Genomic DNA, 22,470 nt, shown 5'->3' on the forward strand with positions numbered 1-22,470 from the left:
CAACCGCCAAACTCAGACTCGTCCATGGGATTGTCAGACAGAGAAGCGTGATTGGTCACTCAGAGAACACTCTCACTGCTCTAGAGTCCAGTGGCGGCGCGCTTTACCCCAATGCATCCCACTGTAAGAGTGGACTCCTGTAGATGGTTCAATCTACAGGGTTGCCATTAGACTAAAAAACGTTATCAGAAAGATGGAAGAAAACTGTACATTTCTCGTCTATTTCCACCCACCGCAACTTATACCAACGACGGAGATGAGCGCAGTTACAATAGCAAAATATGTGGGAGAGCGTTGCTATAATGTGACTATATTGTATTGCAATAGGGAGCACTTCACAGTCAATACTAAATCAAAACTAGTTAGCACAGTATTTGTAATAGAAAGGATTTAATGACAAAATCTGGTTATGGTTACACTTAAAACAGTTTAAAAATGGAAAAATGAGATGATAAACTTATACCATTAATCGTACACAGCATGAATACAACGTTACCTGAGAGAGAGAGCGAGAGAGCGAGAGAGCGAGAGAGCGAGAGAGCGAGAGAGCGAGAGAGAGAGAGAGAGAGAGAGAGAGAGAGAGAGAGAGAGAGAGAGAGAGTGAGAGAGTGAGAGAGCGAGAGAGCGAGAGAGCGAGAGAGCGAGAGAGCGAGAGAGCGAGAGAGAGAGAGAGAGAGAGAAAGAGAGCAAAGAAGCCCCAATGACTTCAAGAGCCAGAGGAAAAGAGAGCGAGAGACACAGTTCCAATCCTTTTATCTATTCCTTGACCATATGACTGAAACCAAATGTATTCTTTTAAACTGACCAATCAGACCAAACTCACACATAACATTCAAACTGACCAATCAGACCAAACTTCCCCCACTGTATAGGATAGGTGTGGCACCCCATGCAGCCTACAGGCCTCTCTATTGTCTTTCAGGTGGTCCTTCGGATAAGCAAATGTGTTGACAACAGTAAAGCAAATTTCTTTGTTGGATTTCAAATATCAAATATCTTTGATTATTTTCAATCCCTTCACCACACTTGCATTGATGTAAGGCTTGGTTGAGCGGCTCGGCCATGGAAACCCATTCCATGAAGCTCTACACACTGTTCTTGAGCTCATCTGAAGGCCACAGAAGTTTGGAGGTCTGTGACCCTCAGCATGAGCTGACCCCGCTCTGTGACCCTCAGCATGCGCTGACCCCGCTCTGTGACCCTCAGCATGCGCTGACCCCGCTCTGTGACCCTCAGCATGAGCTGACCCCGCTCTGTGACCCTCAGCATGCGCTGACCCCGCTCTGTGACCCTCAGCATGCGCTGACCCCGCTCTGTGACCCTCAGCATGCGCTGACCCCGCTCTGTGACCCTCAGCATGCGCTGACCCCGCTCTGTGACCCTCAGCATGAGCTGACCCCGCTCTGTGACCCTCAGCATGAGCTGACCCCGCTCTGTGACCCTCAGCATGTGCTGACCCCGCTCTGTGACCCTCAGCATGAGCTGACCCCGCTCTGTGACCCTCAGCATGAGCTGACCCCGCTCTGTGACCCTCAGCATGTGCTGACCCCGCTCTGTGACCCTCAGCATGCGCTGACCCCGCTCTGTGACCCTCAGCATGCGCTGACCCCGCTCTGTGACCCTCAGCATGAGCTGACCCCGCTCTGTGACCCTCAGCATGAGCTGACCCCGCTCTGTGACCCTCAGCATGTGCTGACCCCGCTCTGTGACCCTCAGCATGCGCTGACCCCGCTCTGTGACCCTCAGCATGCGCTGACCCCGCTCTGTGACCCTCAGCATGAGCTGACCCCGCTCTGTGACCCTCAGCATGTGCTGACCCCGCTCTGTGACCCTCAGCATGTGCTGACCCCGCTCTGTGACCCTCAGCATGCGCTGACCCCGCTCTGTGACCCTCAGCATGAGCTGACCCCGCTCTGTGACCCTCAGCATGTGCTGACCCCGCTCTGTGACCCTCAGCATGTGCTGACCCCGCTCTGTGACCCTCAGCATGCGCTGACCCCGCTCTGTGACCCTCAGCATGCGCTGACCCCGCTCTGTGATTTCACTTCGTGGCTGAGTTGCTGTTTTTCCCAATTGCTTCCACTTTGTTATAATCCCACTAACAGTTGAGTGTGGAATATTTAGTGGTGAGGAAATTTCCCGAATGGCTCATTCTCTCACTAATGTGTGTAGCAGCGTCTGCTAGAGCTTGATTTATACACCTGTGGCCATGAAGTGATTGAACACCTGAACTCAGTGATTTGGAGGGGCGGCCCAATACTTTTGACAATATAGTGTATAAACACACACACACACACACACACACACACATATTATATATTTACAAACTTTTATGCTAGATGAGATTAAAGGGTTAGTTCACTCAAAAATGTAAATTGTGTGATTAATGACTGAGCCTCATGTGGTTGGACACCCGTCAGACCTCCGTTCATCTTCAGACACAAATTAAGATATTTTAGTGTAAATCTGATGCTCTGAAAGGCCTCCATTGGCTCAACTTTACACTCTCAAGACCCTTAAAAGACACTAAAGACTAAAGTTACAAAGTCCATCTCACTACAGCGGCTCTACAATAACTTTATGAATCGGCGACAATAGTTTTTGTGCGCAAAAAAAACCTAAATAACGACTTATATAGTGATGACGATTTCAAAACAAGGCATCATGAAGCTTCGAAGCGTTTTGAATCAGTGAGTCGATTCAGCTGTTCAGAGCGTTATGAATCAGTGAGTCGATTCAGCAGTTTGAAGCGTTATGAATCAGTGAGTTGAGTCGATTCAGCAGTTTGAAGCGTTATGAATCAGTGAGTCGATTCAGCAGTTTGGATCGCCAAATTTCAGCAGTTTGGCGGTTTGACACGCGACACTGATTCATAACGCTTCGAAGCTTCATGATGCCTTGTTTTGAAATCGTCATCACTATATAAGTCGTTATTTAGGGTTTTTTTGCGCACAGAAACTATTCTCGTCTTCATAAAGTTATTGTAGAGCCGCTGTAGTGAGATGGACTTTGTAACTTTAGTCTTTAGTGTCTTTTAAGGGTCTTGAGAGTGTAAAGTTGAGCCAATGGAGGCCTTTCAGAGCATCAGATTTACACTAAAATATCTTCATTTGTGTCTGAAGATGAACGGAGGTCTGACGGGTGTCCAACCACATGAGGCTCAGTCATTAATCACACAATTTACATTTTTGGCTGAACTAACCCTTTAATCGCGATTAATCGATTTGCAAGCACTCATTCCAACGTGTTACCCTTTAATTTTTATCGCAGGAGTCCCATCTGAAGTGTGCCGAGGAACAGAGTCTCAATGTCCATCTCGTTGTGCCGGCTGCTCCGGTGCAGCATGTCCGCGGTGGGCCGGAGTGCGAACGCACATCCAGTCCGGAGTGTGTGTGAGCGGGAGCCGGCCAATCCCGGAGTCCGATGCAACAGCACACGTTTGGACATGGACGGAAGCGGACGTCCGGCCACGTGGGATTCCTTTGGGATTTGGGATAACCGGATAGAGGAGCCCATCCAGTTGCCGCCCAGCATCCGCTACGGAACCCCCATCCCGCACGTCAGCTTGTCCAAAGTGGGCTGCGCCTCCCACATCGGCCGCCGGCGGGAAAACGAGGATCGCTTCCGAGTGAGCAAGCTCGCGCATAACATTCTGTACTTCGCTCTGTTTGACGGACACGGAGGACCTCAGGCCGCAGATTTCTGTCACAAACACATGGAGCAGCACCTCAGGTGACCTTCAGACCCGTTTAACCTATTTTATGTTGAAATTCCAGGTGAAATTGACCAGGCTTTCACAAAAAAACTATAAAAAAAAATCACAAGTTTTGAATTAAACGTGAACTTTTGAAGTAGAAAGAATGAATTAGTATTTTCTTGTAAAAAGTAACCCAATAATCTTATGAAAATAAACATTTTAAAATCTTTTTAGTTTGATTCAATGCAATTCACAAATAATCACACAATGAAAAAAACATTATATATTTATTTATATTTTGTAAAAATACTTTTAAATAGTTGTTAAATGCCGTTTTAAAAGGAACACGCCACTATTTTTGAAAATAGGCTAATTTTTGAAATTCCAGGTGAAATTGACCAGGCTTTCACAAATAATTACGTACATTTTTACGTATAATTTTAAGTTTTGAATTAGTATTCAATTAGTATAATTAGTAAATTAGTATTTCTTTGTAAAACACCCCAATAATCTTATAAAAATAAACTAAAGTGTAAAAAAGTTTTTCAAATGTTTAATTCAATGCAATTCACCAATACGTGAACGTGAACTTTTGAAGTAGAAAGAATAAATTAGAATTTTCTTGTAAAAACACCCCAATAATCTTATGAAAATTAACATTTTTAAAAACTTTTTTACACTTTAGTTTAATTCAATGCAATTCACCAATAATCACACAATGAAAAAAAAAACATAATTTATTTATAATATTCACATTTTGTAAAAATACTTTTAAATAGTTGTCAAATGCCGCTTTAAAGGAACACGCCACTATTTTTGAAAATAGGCTAATTTTTGAAATTCCAGGTGAAATTGACCAGGCTTTCACAAATAATTACGTACATTTTTACGTATAATTTTAAGTTTTGAATTAAACGTGAAATTTTGAAGTAGAAAGAATGAATTAGTATTTTCTTGTAAAAAGTACCCCAATAATCTTATGAAAATAAACATTTTAAAAAACATTTTAGTTTGATTCAATGCAATTCACAAATAATCACACAATGAAAAAAACATTATATATTTATTTATATTTTGTAAAAATACTTTTAAATAGTTGTTAAATGCCGTTTTAAAAGGAACACGCCACTATTTTTGAAAATAGGCTAATTTTTGAAATTCCAGGTGAAATTGACCAGGCTTTCACAAATAATTACGTACATTTTTACGTATAATTTTAAGTTTTGAATTAAACGTGAAATTTTGAAGTAGAAAGAATGAATTAGTATTTTCTTGTAAAAAGTACCCCAATAATCTTATGAAAATAAACATTTTAAAAAACATTTTAGTTTGATTCAATGCAATTCACAAATAATCACACAATGAAAAAAACATTATATATTTATTTATATTTTGTAAAAATACTTTTAAATAGTTGTTAAATGCCGTTTTAAAAGGAACACGCCACTATTTTTGAAAATAGGCTAATTTTTGAAATTCCAGGTGAAATTGACCAGGCCATTTTTACGTATAATTTTAAGTTTTGAATTAAACGTGAACTTTTGAAGTAGAAAGAATGAATTAGTATTTTCTTGTAAAACACCCCAATAATCTTATGAAAATAAACATTTTAAAAACATTTTAGTTTAATTCAATGCAATTCACCAATAATCACACAATGAAAAAAAACATAATTTATTTATAATATTCACATTTTGTAAAAATACTTTTAAGTAGTTGTCAAATGCCGTTTTAAAGGAACACGCCACTATTTTTGAAAATAGTCTCATTTTCCGACTCCTCTAGAGTTGAACAGTTGAGTTTTAACGTTTTTGAATCCATTCAGCCGATCTCCAGCTCTGGCGCTAGCACTTTTAGCATAGCTTAGCATAGATCATTGAATCTGATTAGACCGTTAGCATTTCGCTCAAAAATGACCAAAGAGTCTTGATATTTTTCCTAATTTTAAACTTGACTCTTCTGTGGTTACATCGTGTACTAAGACCGACGGAAAATGAAAAGTTGCGTCAACATGTGACATCCTCCTTGCATAGGGAGCGCTGGGACTATTATCAGGCGCTGTGTAATATCATTGCGCTGCTGCAGTCATGGTACGGCTCAAAGCTCTTGATCATTACGCAGGAATGAGAGTATAGTTCCTAGTTATATCGGCCTAGAAAATCACAACTTCTCATTTTCATTTTCTCATTGTCTTAGTTCACGATGTAAATACAAAAGAGTCAAGCTTTAACAGGAAAAATATTGAAACTCTTTGATCGTTTTTGAGCGAAATGCTAACGGTCTAATCAGATTCAATGATCTATGCTAAGCTATGCTAAAAGTGCTAGCGCCAGACCTGAAGAGCGGCTGAATCGATTCGAAACACTGTTGCCAACAAATTTTCAGGGGAAGTTGCTAAAGGCAGATCGAGTTGTTGCTAAAAGTTGCTAAATGACGCTGGAACATCATTGCGCTATGACGTCATTACGTAATCGCAAGGCAAAACTACGCATAGATATTATTTGAAAAGCTAATTTAAATTTGTTTGTAAAATAAATTAAAGCATTGTGTTAGTTAATATGTACGGAGCCCCGCACATGACGTGCAAGAGAAAAAAAGTAAATTGTGCGCAAAATTTACTAATTTGTTCCCTCGATTTATAAATCGTGTGTACGATTTAGCCTGCTAGTTTATGTCATATGCAAGGCTCCGTAAATATGCTATCCTCTTTACAGCCATTTCCACAGCGATCTTGAGGAATTATAAAGGAAAGGCTCGGCCTTTTGAGCTAGCTTGTACGTGTGTTGTTTGGATTAGAGTCATTTTCCAAAAGTTGCTAAATAAATTTTAAAAATTGCAAAATTTGTTGCTAGGTGCTTTTTGAAAAAAAGTTGCTAGGGTAGTCTGAAAAGTTGCTAAATCTAGCAACACAATTGCTAAGTTGGCAACACTGATTCGAAAACGGTCAAACTCAACTGTTTAAACTCAAGGGGAGTCGGAAAATGAGCCTATTTTCAAAAATAGTGGCGTGTTTCTTTAAATATAATTCCTGGTATAATTTAAGTATTTTTTGTTTAATTTTAAAATAATTAATACAAAAAAAGTAAACCTTTAATGCAACGTATATTTCTCTGGCAGTTTTAGAGTATGATTTCATTAAAACAAAAATTTCATATCTCCATATTAATAATTTAAAAAAAAAACGCTAAAGGTATAGTTCACCCAAAAATGAAAATTCTGACATAATTTACTCACCCTCATGTAGCCTAAAAGTTTATGTGTAATAAATTCTATGTTGAATAAAATATAATATTTCTTTGTAAAGGCCTGTTCACACCGGGACGATTTCCACGCGCGTTTATCGCAGACGTTTAACGCCTCGTGACTAAACAAAGGGAGCCAATGTGAGTGTGCACACCGATGCGCAAAACGCCCGGCGTAAAAGCGGCATTTAAAAAAAAAGCGCCTTGGGTTGTGACTTAAAAAAGTGACTTAACCCTTAAATGCGTGACTGTTTCGCCAAACATTCTTACATATTGGGGTCTTTAGCGACCCGGATCTATATCTTACGCGGATAGATCTATACCTGCCGCGATAATATATAAAACTCCTGATATAAAACAATTACAGAAGAATAAAATAAAACATATTTCGTTACCTTTTAGAGCTTGAAGGGGTTCGGTTTGAGCAGATGTTTTATACCATCACCACTGTCCTCGTCAGAACTCATTTCCCAGGACATTTAGCATCTGGATCATATTCACCATCTCAAACATACTCTCAGAAATAATTTTCAACGTCTTGAAAATATATATTATGATCACTGACAGCTTCCTTCATCAGATCCATCATCAAGTGACTGTAATATGTGACTGTGTTCAGTACTTGCTCATTTCAAGTTTTGCAAATTATAATTATTATTGTTTCGTTTTCAGTCTGAGTTAACTATGAGTGAAACGTCACTTCATCATTGTGTATTGCCACCTTGTGGAATAAAGGTGAACTGCACTTATTTCGTCATTATATATTCATTTATTATTGTGCAGGGGAAAAAAAGTACTTAAGATTACACTCTTACACACATCTTCGTTAGCAACCCGATACAATTTTGACAAAAAAACTAGTGGAAAAACAGGCATTCAATTATAATTGTATTATTTTTTTCTTGTTATATTGTTTAAAATGGATTGATAGAGGAATACTAAGAAGGTTGATGTCTAACTTTAAAAAATGAGTGAGGAGGAGGGTAGTGAATGACGTCTCGGGTCGCTAAAGACCCGAGGTATGCATTTAAGGGTTAAACTGCAGTTCATGGACTGGCCACTAGAGACAGACTCCAGAAGGAGCAGAATCTCATTGAGCTCGTGTTAAAATGGCCAACTTTACAGCAGAAGAACACATGTTTACTGTAGCTTTTGGTCTATTCGGCTAATTTTGCCCTTCATGACGACTGTGAGGGGGGGGATGTTTTTATAACTCATTCGTTTATAATTATATAAAGCCTTAAAGTTGTGCATAATTAAGGCCGTGTCCACTTTGAGTGACAGGTGGATAGCCGTTTGTCTGCTGTCTGTTAGTCGTCACCTCAGCTCCGCCCACGTCCCGCCTCTTTGCTAATTTTCTGTTATCGCGAAGTGACGCGCGATGACGATGCCAAGATGGCGACGGCTCGCTCTACCCTACTTTACACTTCAAAACTGCTCTTCAGAGTCCTACGGGTGACGACACTACGGCCATATTGTTTTACAGTCTAAAAGACCCGCCGAAAAACGTCTCGAAAAAATGGTTTGCACAGGCCTTAAAGATACTTTTTGTAATGCTTTTCTCATTTATCCCAATAATGACTTTAAATGATCTTTTGGGGATAATTTGATGTGCAATTATTTAATCACTACATCATTATAATTCATTAGATTAAAATGTTTAATCATAATTGAATCATCTTCATGACCTTAAATGAGAAACAACTCAAAAACGTGTGGCCGGTCAAATTGACCCGGAATGTAAAAATAACCAGTGTTGGGGAAAGTAACTTTGAAAAGTAATGCATTACAATATTGCGTTACTCCCTTAAAAAGTAACTATTTGAGTTACTTTTTAAGAAAAGTAATGCGTTGCGTTACTTTTTCTCACCTGGGCTGGGCTTGTTTTTGTTTTTGTTTTTGTTATAACAAAAAAGTTATATTTTTGTGCAACGGTAAAGACCTCTTCATACCAAAATGTAAATAATAAGCCCCAGGCTCAGGTAAAAATGCAGATTCCCTCATGAACAGTAGAGGGCGCAGCTCTGGATAATGGAGGAATAGATGCAGGAGAAAAAAGTTTTACCAATAAAAACAACAAATCTAGTAATTTTCATCATCAAAGGTCAGCAGCAAGACATTGGTAAATGAAATATAAAGGTAGATGATGCATAAAAATAGTTGTTTTATTTAACATTTAATTATTGGAGGTTTGCATAGTACTCTGATTTTGCATTTGACTGATTTTATTCATTTTGATTTAGAGAGCTGTCAGTCAAATTAATGTGAAAAAGTAACTCAGATATTTTGTTGTAAATTTGAAAAGTAATGCGTTACTTTACTAGTTACTTGGAAAAAGTAATATTATTACGTAACTCAAGTTACTTGTAATGCATTTCCCCCAACACTGAAAATAACACAGCATTGTGAATGAAATAGTGAAGTTTTTTGTGTTTTGTAGGGATTGTTTGGAGGTGGAAACAGATTTACAGGCGGTTTTGTCTAAAGCGTTCCTGCAGGTGGACGCGGCTTTGGCTGCGGAGCTGCAGATATACGGCAATGGTATGACATTATACTAAATTATCATTTTCATTTATGCATTTGCGTTCCCTGTGTGAGGATTTCACACATACACAGCCACTTTAATGACCATCATATCCTGTAAGCGTTCTTTAAAGCTACACTGTGTAACTTTTTTAGTTTATTCTTAGCTAAAAACACTTAGTTCTTTCAAAAATATATGTGCTCATTAATGTATATTTACTTCTTTCAAGTAATAGAGTATTCTCGTAAGTTTATAATATGCCATTGAAAATACATACGGTGAGGGGTTCGAATGCGGGTCGCCATGTTGCCCCTCCATCTTGAAAGTACATTAGCCAAAGAGGGACATACCCGTAAATTCAAGCTTCGCCTTCCGCGTTTTAACACTCGATGGCAAATGTGGACGAGGTCGAACTGGAAGCCATGTTAATCTTGGACTAAATCGGCCACCGTAATAAATAATGTCCACAAAGCACTGATGACTCGAAGGTTCAAGGTTGGATGCATGATTCAATTAAAGCTACACTGTGTGATATTTTCCCCCATCTAGCGGTGAAAAGGTATATGACCATCCAGAGAATATTAGTTTCTGTTCCTCTCAATTCCGATTTAGTCCAAGATTAACATGGCTTCCAGTTCGACCTCGTCCACATTCGACACGGTGAAAGGCGAAGCTTAAAGTATTAGTTCACCCAAAAATGTAAATTGTGTCATTAATGACTGAGCCTCATGTGGTTGGACACCCGTCAGACCTCCGTTCATCTTCAGACACAAATGAAGATATTTTAGTGTAAATCTGATGCTCTGAAAGGCCTCCATTGGCTCAATGCACTTTAAACTCTAAAGACTAAAGTTACAAAGTCCATCTCACTACAGCGGCTCTACAATAACTTTATGAATCGGCGATAATAGTTTTTGTGCGCAAAAAAACCCTAAATAACACCTTATATAGAGATGACGATTTCAAAACACGGCCTCATGAAGCTTCGAAGCGTTATGAATCACTGAGTTGATTCAGCGGTTCAGAGCGTTATGAATCAGTGAGTCGATTCAGCGGTTCAGAGCGTTATGAATCACTGAGTTGATTCAGCGGTTCAGAGCGTTATGAATCAGTGAGTCGATTCAGCGGTTCAGAGCGTTATGAATCACTGAGTTGATTCAGCGGTTCAGAGCGTTATGAATCAGTGGTTTGAATCGCCAAATTTCAGCAGTTTGGCGGTTTGACACGCGATCCGAATCATCATTCGACTCACTGATTCATAACGCTTCGAAGCTTCATGAGGCCGTGTTTTGAAATCGTCATCACTATGTAAGTCGTTATTTAGGGTTTTTTTGCGCACAAAAACTATTGTCGCCGATTCATAAAGTTATTGTAGAGCCGCTGTAGTGAGATGGACTTTGTAACTTTAGTCTTTAGTGTCTTTTAAGGGTCTTGAGAGTGTAAAGTTGAGCCAATGGAGGCCTTTCAGAGCATCAGATTTACACTAAAATATCTTCATTTGTGTCTGAAGATGAACGGAGGTCTGACGGGTGTCCAACCACATGAGGCTCAGTCATTAATGACACAATTTACATTTTTGGGTGAACTAACCCTTTAAATTTACGGGTATGTCCCTCTTTGGCTAATGTACTTTCAAGATGGAGGGGCAACATGGCGACCCGCATTCGAACCCCTCACCCGTATGTATTTTCAATGGCATATTATAAACTTACGAGAATACTCTATTACTTGAAAGAAGTAAATATACATTAATGAGCACATATATTTGTGTAAGAACTACGTGTTTTTAGCTAAGAATAAACTAAAAAAGTTACACAGTGTAGCTTTAAGATCAAACGCACTAATGGTGCGTTCACACCGCACGTGAATAAATCGCGCTATTTGCGCAAAGTTGGACGCTTGAACATTTTGAGTTTACTCGCTTCATTCTTGTGTGACATTCACTTCACTGCCAGCGGCTCATCTCGTTGAGAAATGGCTGACATGGGCTGTGACTACACGTCTTTTTTGTAAAAATGTTACTGTTAATGTGTGACAACTTAGTTTTAAGACTTTTTCAGGCGATAATGTAGTTGTTTAAAGCTCAAATCTGTGGTTTATTTATAAATATGCTCCTCAGCGTCCCTCATGATGGTGGGCACGACGGCCACGGTGGCGCTGCTGAGGGACGGGATCGAGCTGGTCGTTGGCAGCGTTGGAGACAGTCGAGCTCTGCTGTGCCGGAAGGGCAAAGCACGCAAGCTCACGGACGACCACACGCCGGAGAGGAAAGATGAGAAACACAGGTACACACACACACACACACACTAGCGCTCCAGGAATAACATGTTCTGCTATGTGTAGTGATACCAGATCTCTCCGCGTGCTTATCAGGCCTGTGCGCTATTAATACAAGCGAAGACAGGGCCACTCAAAATGCAGTTTGCACAAGCGCTCGTTTGGTTGTGTCACTTGGATAAAAGTACTGTTTTATTGAAAGTTATATACACCGATCAGGCATAACATTATGACATTATAACACTGATTGTCTGTGTATTAGTGGGTGGGATATATTAGGCAGCAAGTGAACATTTTGTCCTCAGAGTTGATGTGTTAGAAGCAGGAGAAATGGGCAAGCGTAATGCTGCTTTGACACCAAACGCGAATAGAGCGTCAAAACGTGACGTGACGTGCTACTCGTAAACAAAGAAGCTGCCGAACGACGGCTTTCGAATCGGCTTTGGCTGCGACTCTGGAAGACTTGGAGTAAAGCTTTTCTTTGAGGAAAGAACGGCACTGAAGTCATTCTTAAAGGGTTAATTCACCCAATAATGAAAATTCTGTCATTAATTCCTCACCCTCATGTGGTTGGACACCCGTCAGACACAAATGAAGATATTTTAGTGTAAATCTGATGCTGAGAAAGGCTTCAGATAGGCCTCCATTGGCATTCAGTACATTTACACTCACAAGACCCAGAAAAGGCACTAAAAACGTCGTTACAAAGTCCATCTCACCACAGTGACTCTACAATAACTTTACGATGTGACGACAATAGTTTTTGTGCGCAATAAAAATCTAAATAACGCCTTTATCCAGCTTGTTCTTGTCTTCCGTGTGTGTCTCCACGACGCATGCGTGAGAATATGAGCAGATCCGGCGTTCGGACACATGACCCAGAAGAGATTTGTTTACAAGCAGAGGAAGACGCGCGTATCTCAGCTGTTGAATTCTACATTGAACGTGCTTTAGGTCTCGCCGTAGTTCTCAAAATGGGGTTAAAGTGTGTATTTCATGGATTCCTGGACGCCGGATCTGCGTCTTAAGCCTTTCTATCTGAAGCCTTTCTCAGGATCAGCTTTACACTAAAATATCTTCATTTGTGTCTGAAGATGAACGGAGGTCTGACGGGTGTCCAACCACATGAGGCTCAGTCATTCATGACAGAATTTACATTTTTGGGTGAACTAACCCTTTAAGAAAGGAAGATGTGTTCTGAGTTTTGCCGACCGGATACGGCCTAAGTTTAATTTCTCAACTAGCTCCTCTTCACCTTCTTCGTTGCTCTATTGCGTGCAGAGGGAGTTTGAAAGACAAGCGTTTATCCCGCCCCTCGGATTGAGCCCTGCCAATGGTGAGTTTCCAGACCCAACATCTTGATGTGGGTCTGGCTTGTCAGGCTATCTGGAAATGGCAAAAATTTTGCAGAGAAAATTCGAAATATCTCACTTCCTGTCGGGTTTTCAGATTTTGCCCCCAGGGTCTTTTTTGTAGGTATTGGGCTGTTACATGTGTCTACCGAATTTCATGCTCGCATGTGAAACGTAGCTCGAACGGTGCTTAATTGAAATAGGTGGCGCTATCGAGCCCTTTTGCCACGCCTAATTGACCTATCGGTAAGCCCCGCCCCCCTTAGTTACTGTTGCTAACTCGGACAAACAAACGGAGTTGCTATATGTTACAATGAAGCTGTCAGTGTGAAAACCGTATCCCAAGATGTTTTTGGACACAGAATGTAGCGTATATCCCGTCTGAATGATGGCCAAACTTTACTGATGGTTTATCAAGTTTATTACCTCGTTTTTCACACAAATAATCGTAAGAGCTGAACAAACAACGCATAAGAAGTGCGCATTAACGTCTCATTCACAAACTCTCTCTCTCCGTTGCATTATCATTAACACACACAGCAAATTACACAAAAACACTCATACAACAGTAAACAAACATATACACAGAGCTTATGACTTTTCGAGGGTGCATTTAATAACTGTCAGACTTTGTATCTGCAAAACAACTGCGATAAACTGCGTGCGAGCTCTTCCTTTCGTTACCCGTAGACTATAATACCCATCAAAACAGGAGATAATGTAGACCTTAAACATATCTAAAATTAAATTAATTTACATATAACCAGTTTAATATGGAGAGGCACTGAAATGTGTTTTTGACCTACAGTGTCACATGACGTGTGGACAGTTAGTTATTTCGGTTTGTATGTTAGCAGGGACTTTAATCATAACTTAATGAGAGTTTGACAAACAGAAAATCCTCTCAGGATCGCTGTAGTCAGTGTTGCAGTACCTCAGGCACATCGTTTGACCATAAACACCATCAAACCGATGAGAGCGTCGGATTTTCCAGTGTTTCTCTATGGCGCTGAAACCTGAAGATGTCCGAGTTCCGGTCCCAACGCAACTGATACTCAACTGCTATTGGCTCATCTGCGTTTGAGGGGAGGGGCTTACCGATAGGTCAATTCTGAAACCCATATCACACATCTTCACCACTTCTGACGCGTGTGCAAAGTCTCATGAGTTTGAGCATGTTTAGGCCCTCAAAAATGTGATTCATTTGGGAGAAGAATAATAATAGGCTGAGCAATTCCAATAGGGTCCTCACACCGACGGTGCTCGGGCCCTAAAAATCCTTACAATTACAATATGGTTTGAGCCCTAGGGGTTCGAACCCCTAATAAATTGTGTTTGTGTGTGTGTAGAGTCCGTCAGAGTGGCGGGTTCGTGACCTGGAACAGCGTCGGTCAGGCTAACGTTAACGGCCGGTTGGCAATGACCCGCAGCATCGGAGACTTCGACCTGAAGAAGAGCGGCGTGATCGCAGAACCCGAGACCACTCGAACACTAGTATGCACTTTCACTATACTTTATAGTCACTTTGATCAAATTAGCCCCTCTGGTGCTCTTGGTTTAGGGGTTGCATTGGTCATCTTCCCGGTCATAAGTGACCGGACACCTAAAAATGAAACTTCCTCCACCCCAGTGAAACCAATGCAATTGATTTTTCTTTTATAATATTTTTTTCTTTTTAATTTTGTATTTTGAGATGATTTGATGGTATTTTTTTATATTTATGCAATAATTATGGTCTATTTTTGCCATTGAAAATTATACAATTTTTTTTTATTATTGCAGTATTTCAGGTTAAAATGGAGAAAACAATTTTTTTGAATTCAGATTAGCGCCCTCTTTTGCAATTATTTAAGAAATCATGCAACCATGTGTGTAATCACTAGAGGTCTCTATGGAGAAGCTTGAGCATTCACTAGTTCTGTTTTGAACACATTTAATGATTTTTTTTTTTTTTTGATGGATTTGAATATATATTTTAAAAATCTCAAAGACTATTTATTATAAAGTTTTAGATATATATTTTTTTGTTAGAAATATAGATTTTTTTTTCTTCTGCGAATTTGTGTTTTTGCAGATTTCCCATTCATTTCCTATGGAGGTCATTTTTGACCGAAGAGCACAAGTGGGAGTATTTTTTTTTATGACCACTTAGCATGCTCAAATCATTTTTTTGTGTGTTTACAAACCTAATGCTAGAAAAGTCATATCATTCTGATGAAGCTGTGATTTTTAATAATTCCAAATGTGGTTAATAGGTTCAGATTTTCATAGGTGTGTGTGTATAAGTGTGTGTGTGTCAATATCACACTCTTGATGTTTTAGAGCGTCACTCCTTCACTGCTGTGCACTTTTTCTCAGCATTGTGACCGATTTGTAGATTGAACACACAAATATTCAGTGAATTTTTGTGTTTTTGCCGATTTCCCATTCATTTCCTATGGTCGGTCATTTTTGACCGAAGACAAAGAACTTTTTTTTTACGACCAATTAGCATGCTTGAATCATGACCCCAATTTTTTTGTGTGTTTACATACCTAATGCTAGAAAAGCAGAGGTGGACAGTAACTAAGTACATTTACTTGAGTACTGTACTTAAGTACACTTTTTGAGTATCTGTACTTTACTGAAGTATTATTTTTTAGGGAAACTTTTACTTTAACTTCACTACATTTGAAAGACAAATATCGTACTTTTTACTCCACTACATTTCTATCAAGGTCCTCAAAGTCGAAAGTCATTTCTGTAGCAGCTTTCCAAGTCAGTGGAGGATTTTTTTTCTTCTTTAAAAGTGTTTTTTTTAATGCAAAATGTAAATGTCTGGGAGAAAGAGAAGCATAGACATATGGATGATGAAAGAGCTCAGTTCAGTCTGTTTTTTGTGCCTATCAGATGCCAGAGCTCGAGTACTGAATAGAGCTTTCTTTTGTGTGTTTTTCGCACTTAAACAGACCAATACACACAATGTCAATTTTCATTTTGGAAAGTATTCACGTAAATCAAGTTGATGATGTCTTAAGTGAACGTAAACAGTTGGGGGAATATCGGATGTGTATCAGTGTGTAGGATTTGTGCATTCTGCCTTAAAGTGACAGTAGCTTTGTAAAAAGATTTGTAACTTTTAAGTATTTAAATTAGTTCAAGGTGGTCGAATGTAGCATTACTGACTGGCTTAAACCACCATGGCATAGCGTGCATTTATACAACAATGCAACAATAATAAAATAATGCATTGATATAAAAAAGGAAATTTACTTTTGATACTTAAGTACTTTTAAAAGCAAGTACTTCTGTACTTTTACTTAAGTAAAAATAGTTTTTAACAACTTTCACTTGTAACAGAGTAATATTTGACCAGTAGTACTTTTACTTTCACTCGAGTAATGGAGTTGTGTACTTTGTCCACCTCTAAAGTCACCAAGTTTCATATCATTTCGATGAAGCTGTGATTTTTAACATTTCAAAACAGAAATCGTTCCGGTCAGAAATGACCGAAGAGCACCAGAGGGTTAACATAAAAGTTTTAGACATGAATAATCTCAAATTCTCATTCTCTCACGTGTGTAGTTGCAGCACGCGCACGACTCTTTCCTGGTTCTCACCACCGACGGCATCAACTTCATCATGACCAATCAGGAGATCTGTGACGTCATCAACCTGTGCCACGACCCCACCGAGGCGGCAAATGTCATTGCTGAACAGGTGGAGAAAGGAAAACGTTATTCTGACCAGCATTTGAACACTAGCCGCGTTTCCATTACCCTTCAAATTGCGCAAATTGAAATTGCGAATTGAAAATACGCCCAATGGAAACGCGTCAATTTCGCAAAAACTCCCATATATCGCAAAAAAGTTTTTACGCTCGCATGAGGTGGTTTTTCAGGCAATTCGAAAAAGGAAATTTTCGCAAAACTGCAATGGAAACAGTTTTTTCGCATTTACAGGTCACCTACGGTCACGCATTGCTCTCACACAGGGCCTACATATAATTTTTTTTCCACTCAAGTATGTACAAGATCTTATGTCGTTAAAGCGACATATATTTTCTCATAATAAGGAAAGTGGCGTAACTTTATAATGACGGACCCCGGTGCAACCACAAATATCATAACTATCTATAGGCCAACTGTAATTATGACATATATTCAAGAAATGTATTAAAACAGAAAGACGCTATAGTTTCAGCCTTGCTCAAAGACTAGGTCTATCCATTCCCGACGATCTTGGTTTGCTTCTTATTTATTAAATATAGCCTACAGCCAAATAGTTGATTAAACATTGATCAAAATTAAAATACAATTTATACAAAACAAAATTAACTTTAAAGAAAGACTTTCTAGAAAACACAAATCAATTGTGCTCAAAATCCATGTCTCCAGACATATGCGCATCTGATTATGTGCTTTACTCATGCTGCTCACTTTTCATAATCAACATATGAAATTAAAAGATTATAATATTTAGACATAGCCTAACTATATGAAACTAAATAGGCTACGTTTTTTTTAACCTTTCTTTAACCCTCTTTCCGACGAAGTCGTTGTCGCCTTTTGATGAATTTTTTCCTTATTCCAGCGGAAACTCAAAATTCTCCGTCATTTTTAGCCATACAGATAAGTGCAAGACATCATTATAAACTATAAACTGTCTACTTTTATTTGTGTACAGTCACGATAACAGCAAAGCTTCACGATAACGCTGTCTTCATTTCAAAAATATATTTTGTTTATTAACCGCAAAGTTTTTCATCTCAAAAGCATTTCTAAATTCAGTTTATATTTCCAAAAAACGAAATTCCGAGCCAAAATAACGAAGTGGTAAAAAAAACGTTGAGTTACCACCATGCAAATTCAAACTTTTCGCTCGTCTCTGTATGTGGCAGCAATGCGTCACAATAACCTGCGTATGTAAAAGTCGATCATTCTTTACAGATGATGGTATGTTTGGACAGAAGACGAGTTCTTTATTAAACTCATAAAAAAAACAATAGAATATAAAATGCCACAATTTCTCATAACACCTCATATGTGCCGCTCAAGTATAAGGTGCTTTCCTTGCCATCAGTGCTATAACACGCACGTCTCTTTCCGTTAAAAATGAGTGGCTGGGATATACAGAAACCTAACAACATACGTAGCATGATTTTTGGAATGATTTATCACGAGAGGAAAAAAAATGTTTTAGTCGCATAACATCAGTTAATGGAAACGCTGTCATTTCGCAATATTTTTTTGTCGACTTTTAGAAAATATTGCAAAAGTTTTGCGCAAATCTGTAATGGAAACGCGGCTACTGTTACACTGTGATTCCTCTTCTTAAAGTGTGTGTTTGTGTTGCCCAGGCGCTGCAGTACGGCTCGGAGGACAACAGCACGCTCATTGTCGTCCCGTTCGGAGCCTGGGGAAAGCATCAGAACGCCGAATACACGTACGACATGAGCCGAAACTTTGCCTCCATCGGCCGCTGGTCTTAACGGCGGTCATAAGATTATCTCAGCACGAGGAGAAACGATCCCACTCAACAACTGCACCACCAGTGTCCTGATCCAAGTCCAAACGCATGAACTTCGGTCTGGAGTGAATGAGACGGGTGGAGAAAACGTCTGCTCTGATGGTTTTATGTCTTGACAGCAACTTTACATCCAAAAAGTATGGAAGCTTGTTTCCGCCACGAAATAAAAAAGGTAATTAATAGTTTATATCTCACAATTCTGACCTTTTTCCCACAATTACGGATCTCGCAATACTAAAAGAAAAATGTCGGAATTGCGATTAAAAAAGTCGGAATTGCGAGTTTGAATTTATGCGAGTTGTGAGATATGAACTCGTAATTGCTTGGAAAAAGTTTGAATTGTGAGATATAAAATCGTAATTGCAAAAAATAGTCTGAATTCTGATATAAACACATATTTGCAAAAGAAGTCAGAATTAAAACTCGTTATTTCGGGGAAAAAAATTAATTGTGAGATATAAACTAATAATTGCGAGAAAAATCTGAATTGTGAGATATAAACTCGTTATTACAAGAAATAAGTCTGAATTGTAAGATATAAATTCGTAATTGTGAGAAAAGTCTGAATTGTGAGATATACATTCTTAATTGCGAGAAAGTCTGAATTGTGATATTTAAACTCAGAATTGTGAGGAAAAAAAGGGAATTGTGAGATATAAATTTGTAATTGCGAGAAAAAGTCTGAATTGTGAGATATAAACTCGTAATTGCGAGAAATGTCTGAATTGTGAGATATAAACTCGTAATTGCGAGAAACTCTGAATTGTGAGATATAAACTCAGAATTGCGAGAAAAAAAGTGAATTGTGAGATATAAACTCGTTATTGCACAAAAAAATTAATTGTGATGATATACACTTGTAATTGCGAGAAAAAGTCTGAATTGTGAGATATAAACTCGTAATTGCGAGAAAGTCTGAATTGTGAGATATAAACTCGTAATTGCGAGAAACTCTGAATTGTGAGTTATAACCTCGTAATTGCGAGAAATGTCTGAATTGTGAGATATAAACTCGTAATTGCGAGAAATGCCTGAATTGTGAGATATAAACTCGTAATTGTGAGAAAGTCTGAATTGTGAGATATAAACTCGTTATTGCACAAAAAAATTAATTGTGATGATATACACTTGTAATTGCGAAAAAAAGTCTGAATTGTGAGATATAAACTCGTAATTGCGAGAAAGTCTGAATTGTGAGATATAAACTCGTAATTGTGAGAAAAAAAGTGAATTTTGAGATATAAACTCGCTATTGCACAAAAAAAATTAATTGTGATGATATAAACTTGTAATTGCGAGAAAGTTTAATTGTGATGATATAAACTTGTAATTGCGAGAAAGTTTAATTGTGAGATATAAACTTGTAATTGCGAGAAAGTTTAATTGTGAGATATAAACTTGTAATTGTGAGAAAAAAAGTGAATTGTGAGATATAAACTCGCTATTGCACAAAAAAAATTAATTGTGAAGATATAAACTTAATTGTGGGAAAAACATCACAGATTTTAGATATAAACTCGTAATTGTGATTAAAATGTCAGAATTGTAAGATACAAACTTGTAATTGCGAGTAAAAATCTAAATTGTGAGATATAAACTTGTAATTGTGAAAAAACGTTAGAATTGTGAGATATAAACTCGCTATTGTGAAAAAACGTCAGAATTATGAGATATAAACTGAAAATTGCGAGAAAAGTCTGAATTGTGATATATAAACTTGTATTTGCGAAAAAACGTCAGAATTGTGAGATATAAACTCGTTGCAAAAAAAACGTCTGAATTGTGAGATATAAACTCGTAATTGCGGGGGAAAAAACGTCCGAATTTAGATATAAACTCGTAATTGTGAGAAAAGTCTGAATTGTGATATAAACTCATAATTGCGGGGAAAAAACGTCCGAATTTAGATATAAAGTTGTAATTGCGAGAAAAACGTCAGAATTGTGATATAAACTCGTAATTGTGATAAAATGTCAGAATTGTGAGATATAAACTTGTAATTGTGAGAAAAAAAGTGAATTGTGAGATATAAACTCGTTATTGCACAAAAAAATTCATTGTGATGATATAAACTTGCAATTGCGAAAAAACGTCAGAATTGTGATATAAACTCGTAATTGCAAAAAAACGTCTGAATTATAAAATATAAACTTGAAATTGAAAAAAATTATAATAATAATTATGAGATAAAAAGTCGTAAACAAGCTTAAATAGAAAAGACAGTAATTGTGGCAGATTATTTGATTTACTGTTTATTAGGGATCACTCATGCTGTTAAATAATTATTCAGTCGCTCATGCATGAAACATCAGCCGAATGAATCTGTGTAAATCATTTCATAATTATTATAGGAATTATTCCTGAATTCTTGTGCATAATTCAATGTGCCGAACAGAAATCTGCTCTGCTTGTGTTGCGTGAACAGAAGTGGAGCCCTGTCAAGCAGATCCCTGATTATATCAGATTCAGTATTTTTCTGTCCAATAAAATCTTTGTTTTGAATATTTCTGGAACACTCTGACAAATGTGTTATTTATATGTACTTGTTATTTATCGGCTGAAACTGTATATAATATTTAGTATGAAGTGCCTGTTAAACCTCATTCTGTGGTTCTCTGCTTTTATCTCTGCTTATTATTTTACTGTGTTTTGGTAAGAAATCTCATCACTATCATAAAGTCACTAATGTGTTTTTGTCTGATAAATGCGGTTGCCTTATTTCATGGACACAAGATGCGAGTTAGTGTGAATGAGGTCAAGTATTAATATCTCCTGCTCTGTTGAGTGATATTACGTTATGAAATATGAGTGTAGAGAACCTTGTGCGAAATAAATACTGTTATGAAACATGGCGGAGCCACTTCCTCCTCTTGAAAAAGTTTAAAAACTAAAGTTTGCCCCTTGATGGAATTTAGTCTACGTGCATCTTTACTTTTTTAGAATCAGTGCTGGACTTGTTGGATTTATGATGTTGCGTATGTTCCCAGCAAAACCACTTAAAACATTTCAGTTTTAAAAAAAATATCCTATAGCTTAGAACGAATGTCGCAGATGATGCACAGGAGCATGTTTGAATGAAAGTGTCTGCCCAATTTGAATTGTGAGATATAAATTCATAATTGCGGAAAAAAAGTCTGAATTATGAGATATAAACTCGTTGCAAAAAAACGTCTGAATTGTGAGATATAAATTCATAATTGCGGAAAAAAAGTCTGAATTATGAGATATAAACTCGTAATTGTGAAAAAAGTTTGAAATGTGAGATATAAACTCATAATTGCAAAAAAAAAATTTGAATTGTGAGATATAAACTCGTAATTGCGAGAAAAAGTCTGAATTGTGAGATATAAACTCGTAATTGCGAGAAAAAGTCTGAATTGTGAGATATAAACTTGTAATTGTGAGAAAAAGCCTGAATTGTGAAATATAAACTTGTATTTGCGGAAAAAGTAAGAATTGCGAGAAATAAACTCGTAATTGCGAGAAAAAGCCTGAATTGCGAGATATAAACTCGTAATTGTGAGAAAAAGTCTGAATTGTGAGATATAAACTCGTAATTGCGAGAAAAAGTCTGAATTGTGAAATACAAACTTGTATTTGCGGAAAAAGTCAGAATTGCGAGAAATAAACTTGTAATTGTGAGAAAAAGCCTGAATTGCGAGATATAAACTCGTAATTGTGAGAAAAAGTCTGAATTGTGAGATGTAAACTCGTAATTGCGAGAAAAAGTCTGAATTGTGAAATATAAACTTGTATTTGCGGAAAAAGTCAGAATTGCGAGAAATAAACTCGTAATTGCGGAAAAAAAGTCTGAATTATGAGATATAAACTCGTAATTGTGAAAAAAGTTTGAAATGTGAGATATAAACT

The 22,470-nt window shown here is 37.9% G+C and overlaps 1 protein-coding gene across 1 annotated transcript in view; it reads left to right on the top strand.

Annotated features, from left to right (window-relative positions):
• Nucleotides 1-21,444, top strand: part of ppm1ka (protein phosphatase, Mg2+/Mn2+ dependent 1Ka) — a 25,667-nt gene extending 4,223 nt beyond the window's left edge. Inside the window, exons 2-7 of the mRNA XM_079802608.1 lie at nucleotides 3,271-3,732; nucleotides 9,380-9,480; nucleotides 11,583-11,748; nucleotides 14,442-14,586; nucleotides 16,657-16,791; nucleotides 18,431-21,444. Of these exons, the coding sequence (XP_079658734.1) occupies nucleotides 3,308-3,732; nucleotides 9,380-9,480; nucleotides 11,583-11,748; nucleotides 14,442-14,586; nucleotides 16,657-16,791; nucleotides 18,431-18,562 (1,104 nt within the window). The 5' untranslated portion in view covers nucleotides 3,271-3,307 and the 3' untranslated portion in view covers nucleotides 18,563-21,444. The remainder of the gene's footprint in view (nucleotides 1-3,270; nucleotides 3,733-9,379; nucleotides 9,481-11,582; nucleotides 11,749-14,441; nucleotides 14,587-16,656; nucleotides 16,792-18,430) is intronic.
• Nucleotides 21,445-22,470: the final 1,026 nt, after the last annotated feature.

This window comes from Gobio gobio (assembly GCF_949357685.1).
Source record: "Gobio gobio genome assembly, chromosome: 21".
NCBI classification, from domain to species: Eukaryota; Metazoa; Chordata; class Actinopteri; order Cypriniformes; family Gobionidae; genus Gobio; species Gobio gobio.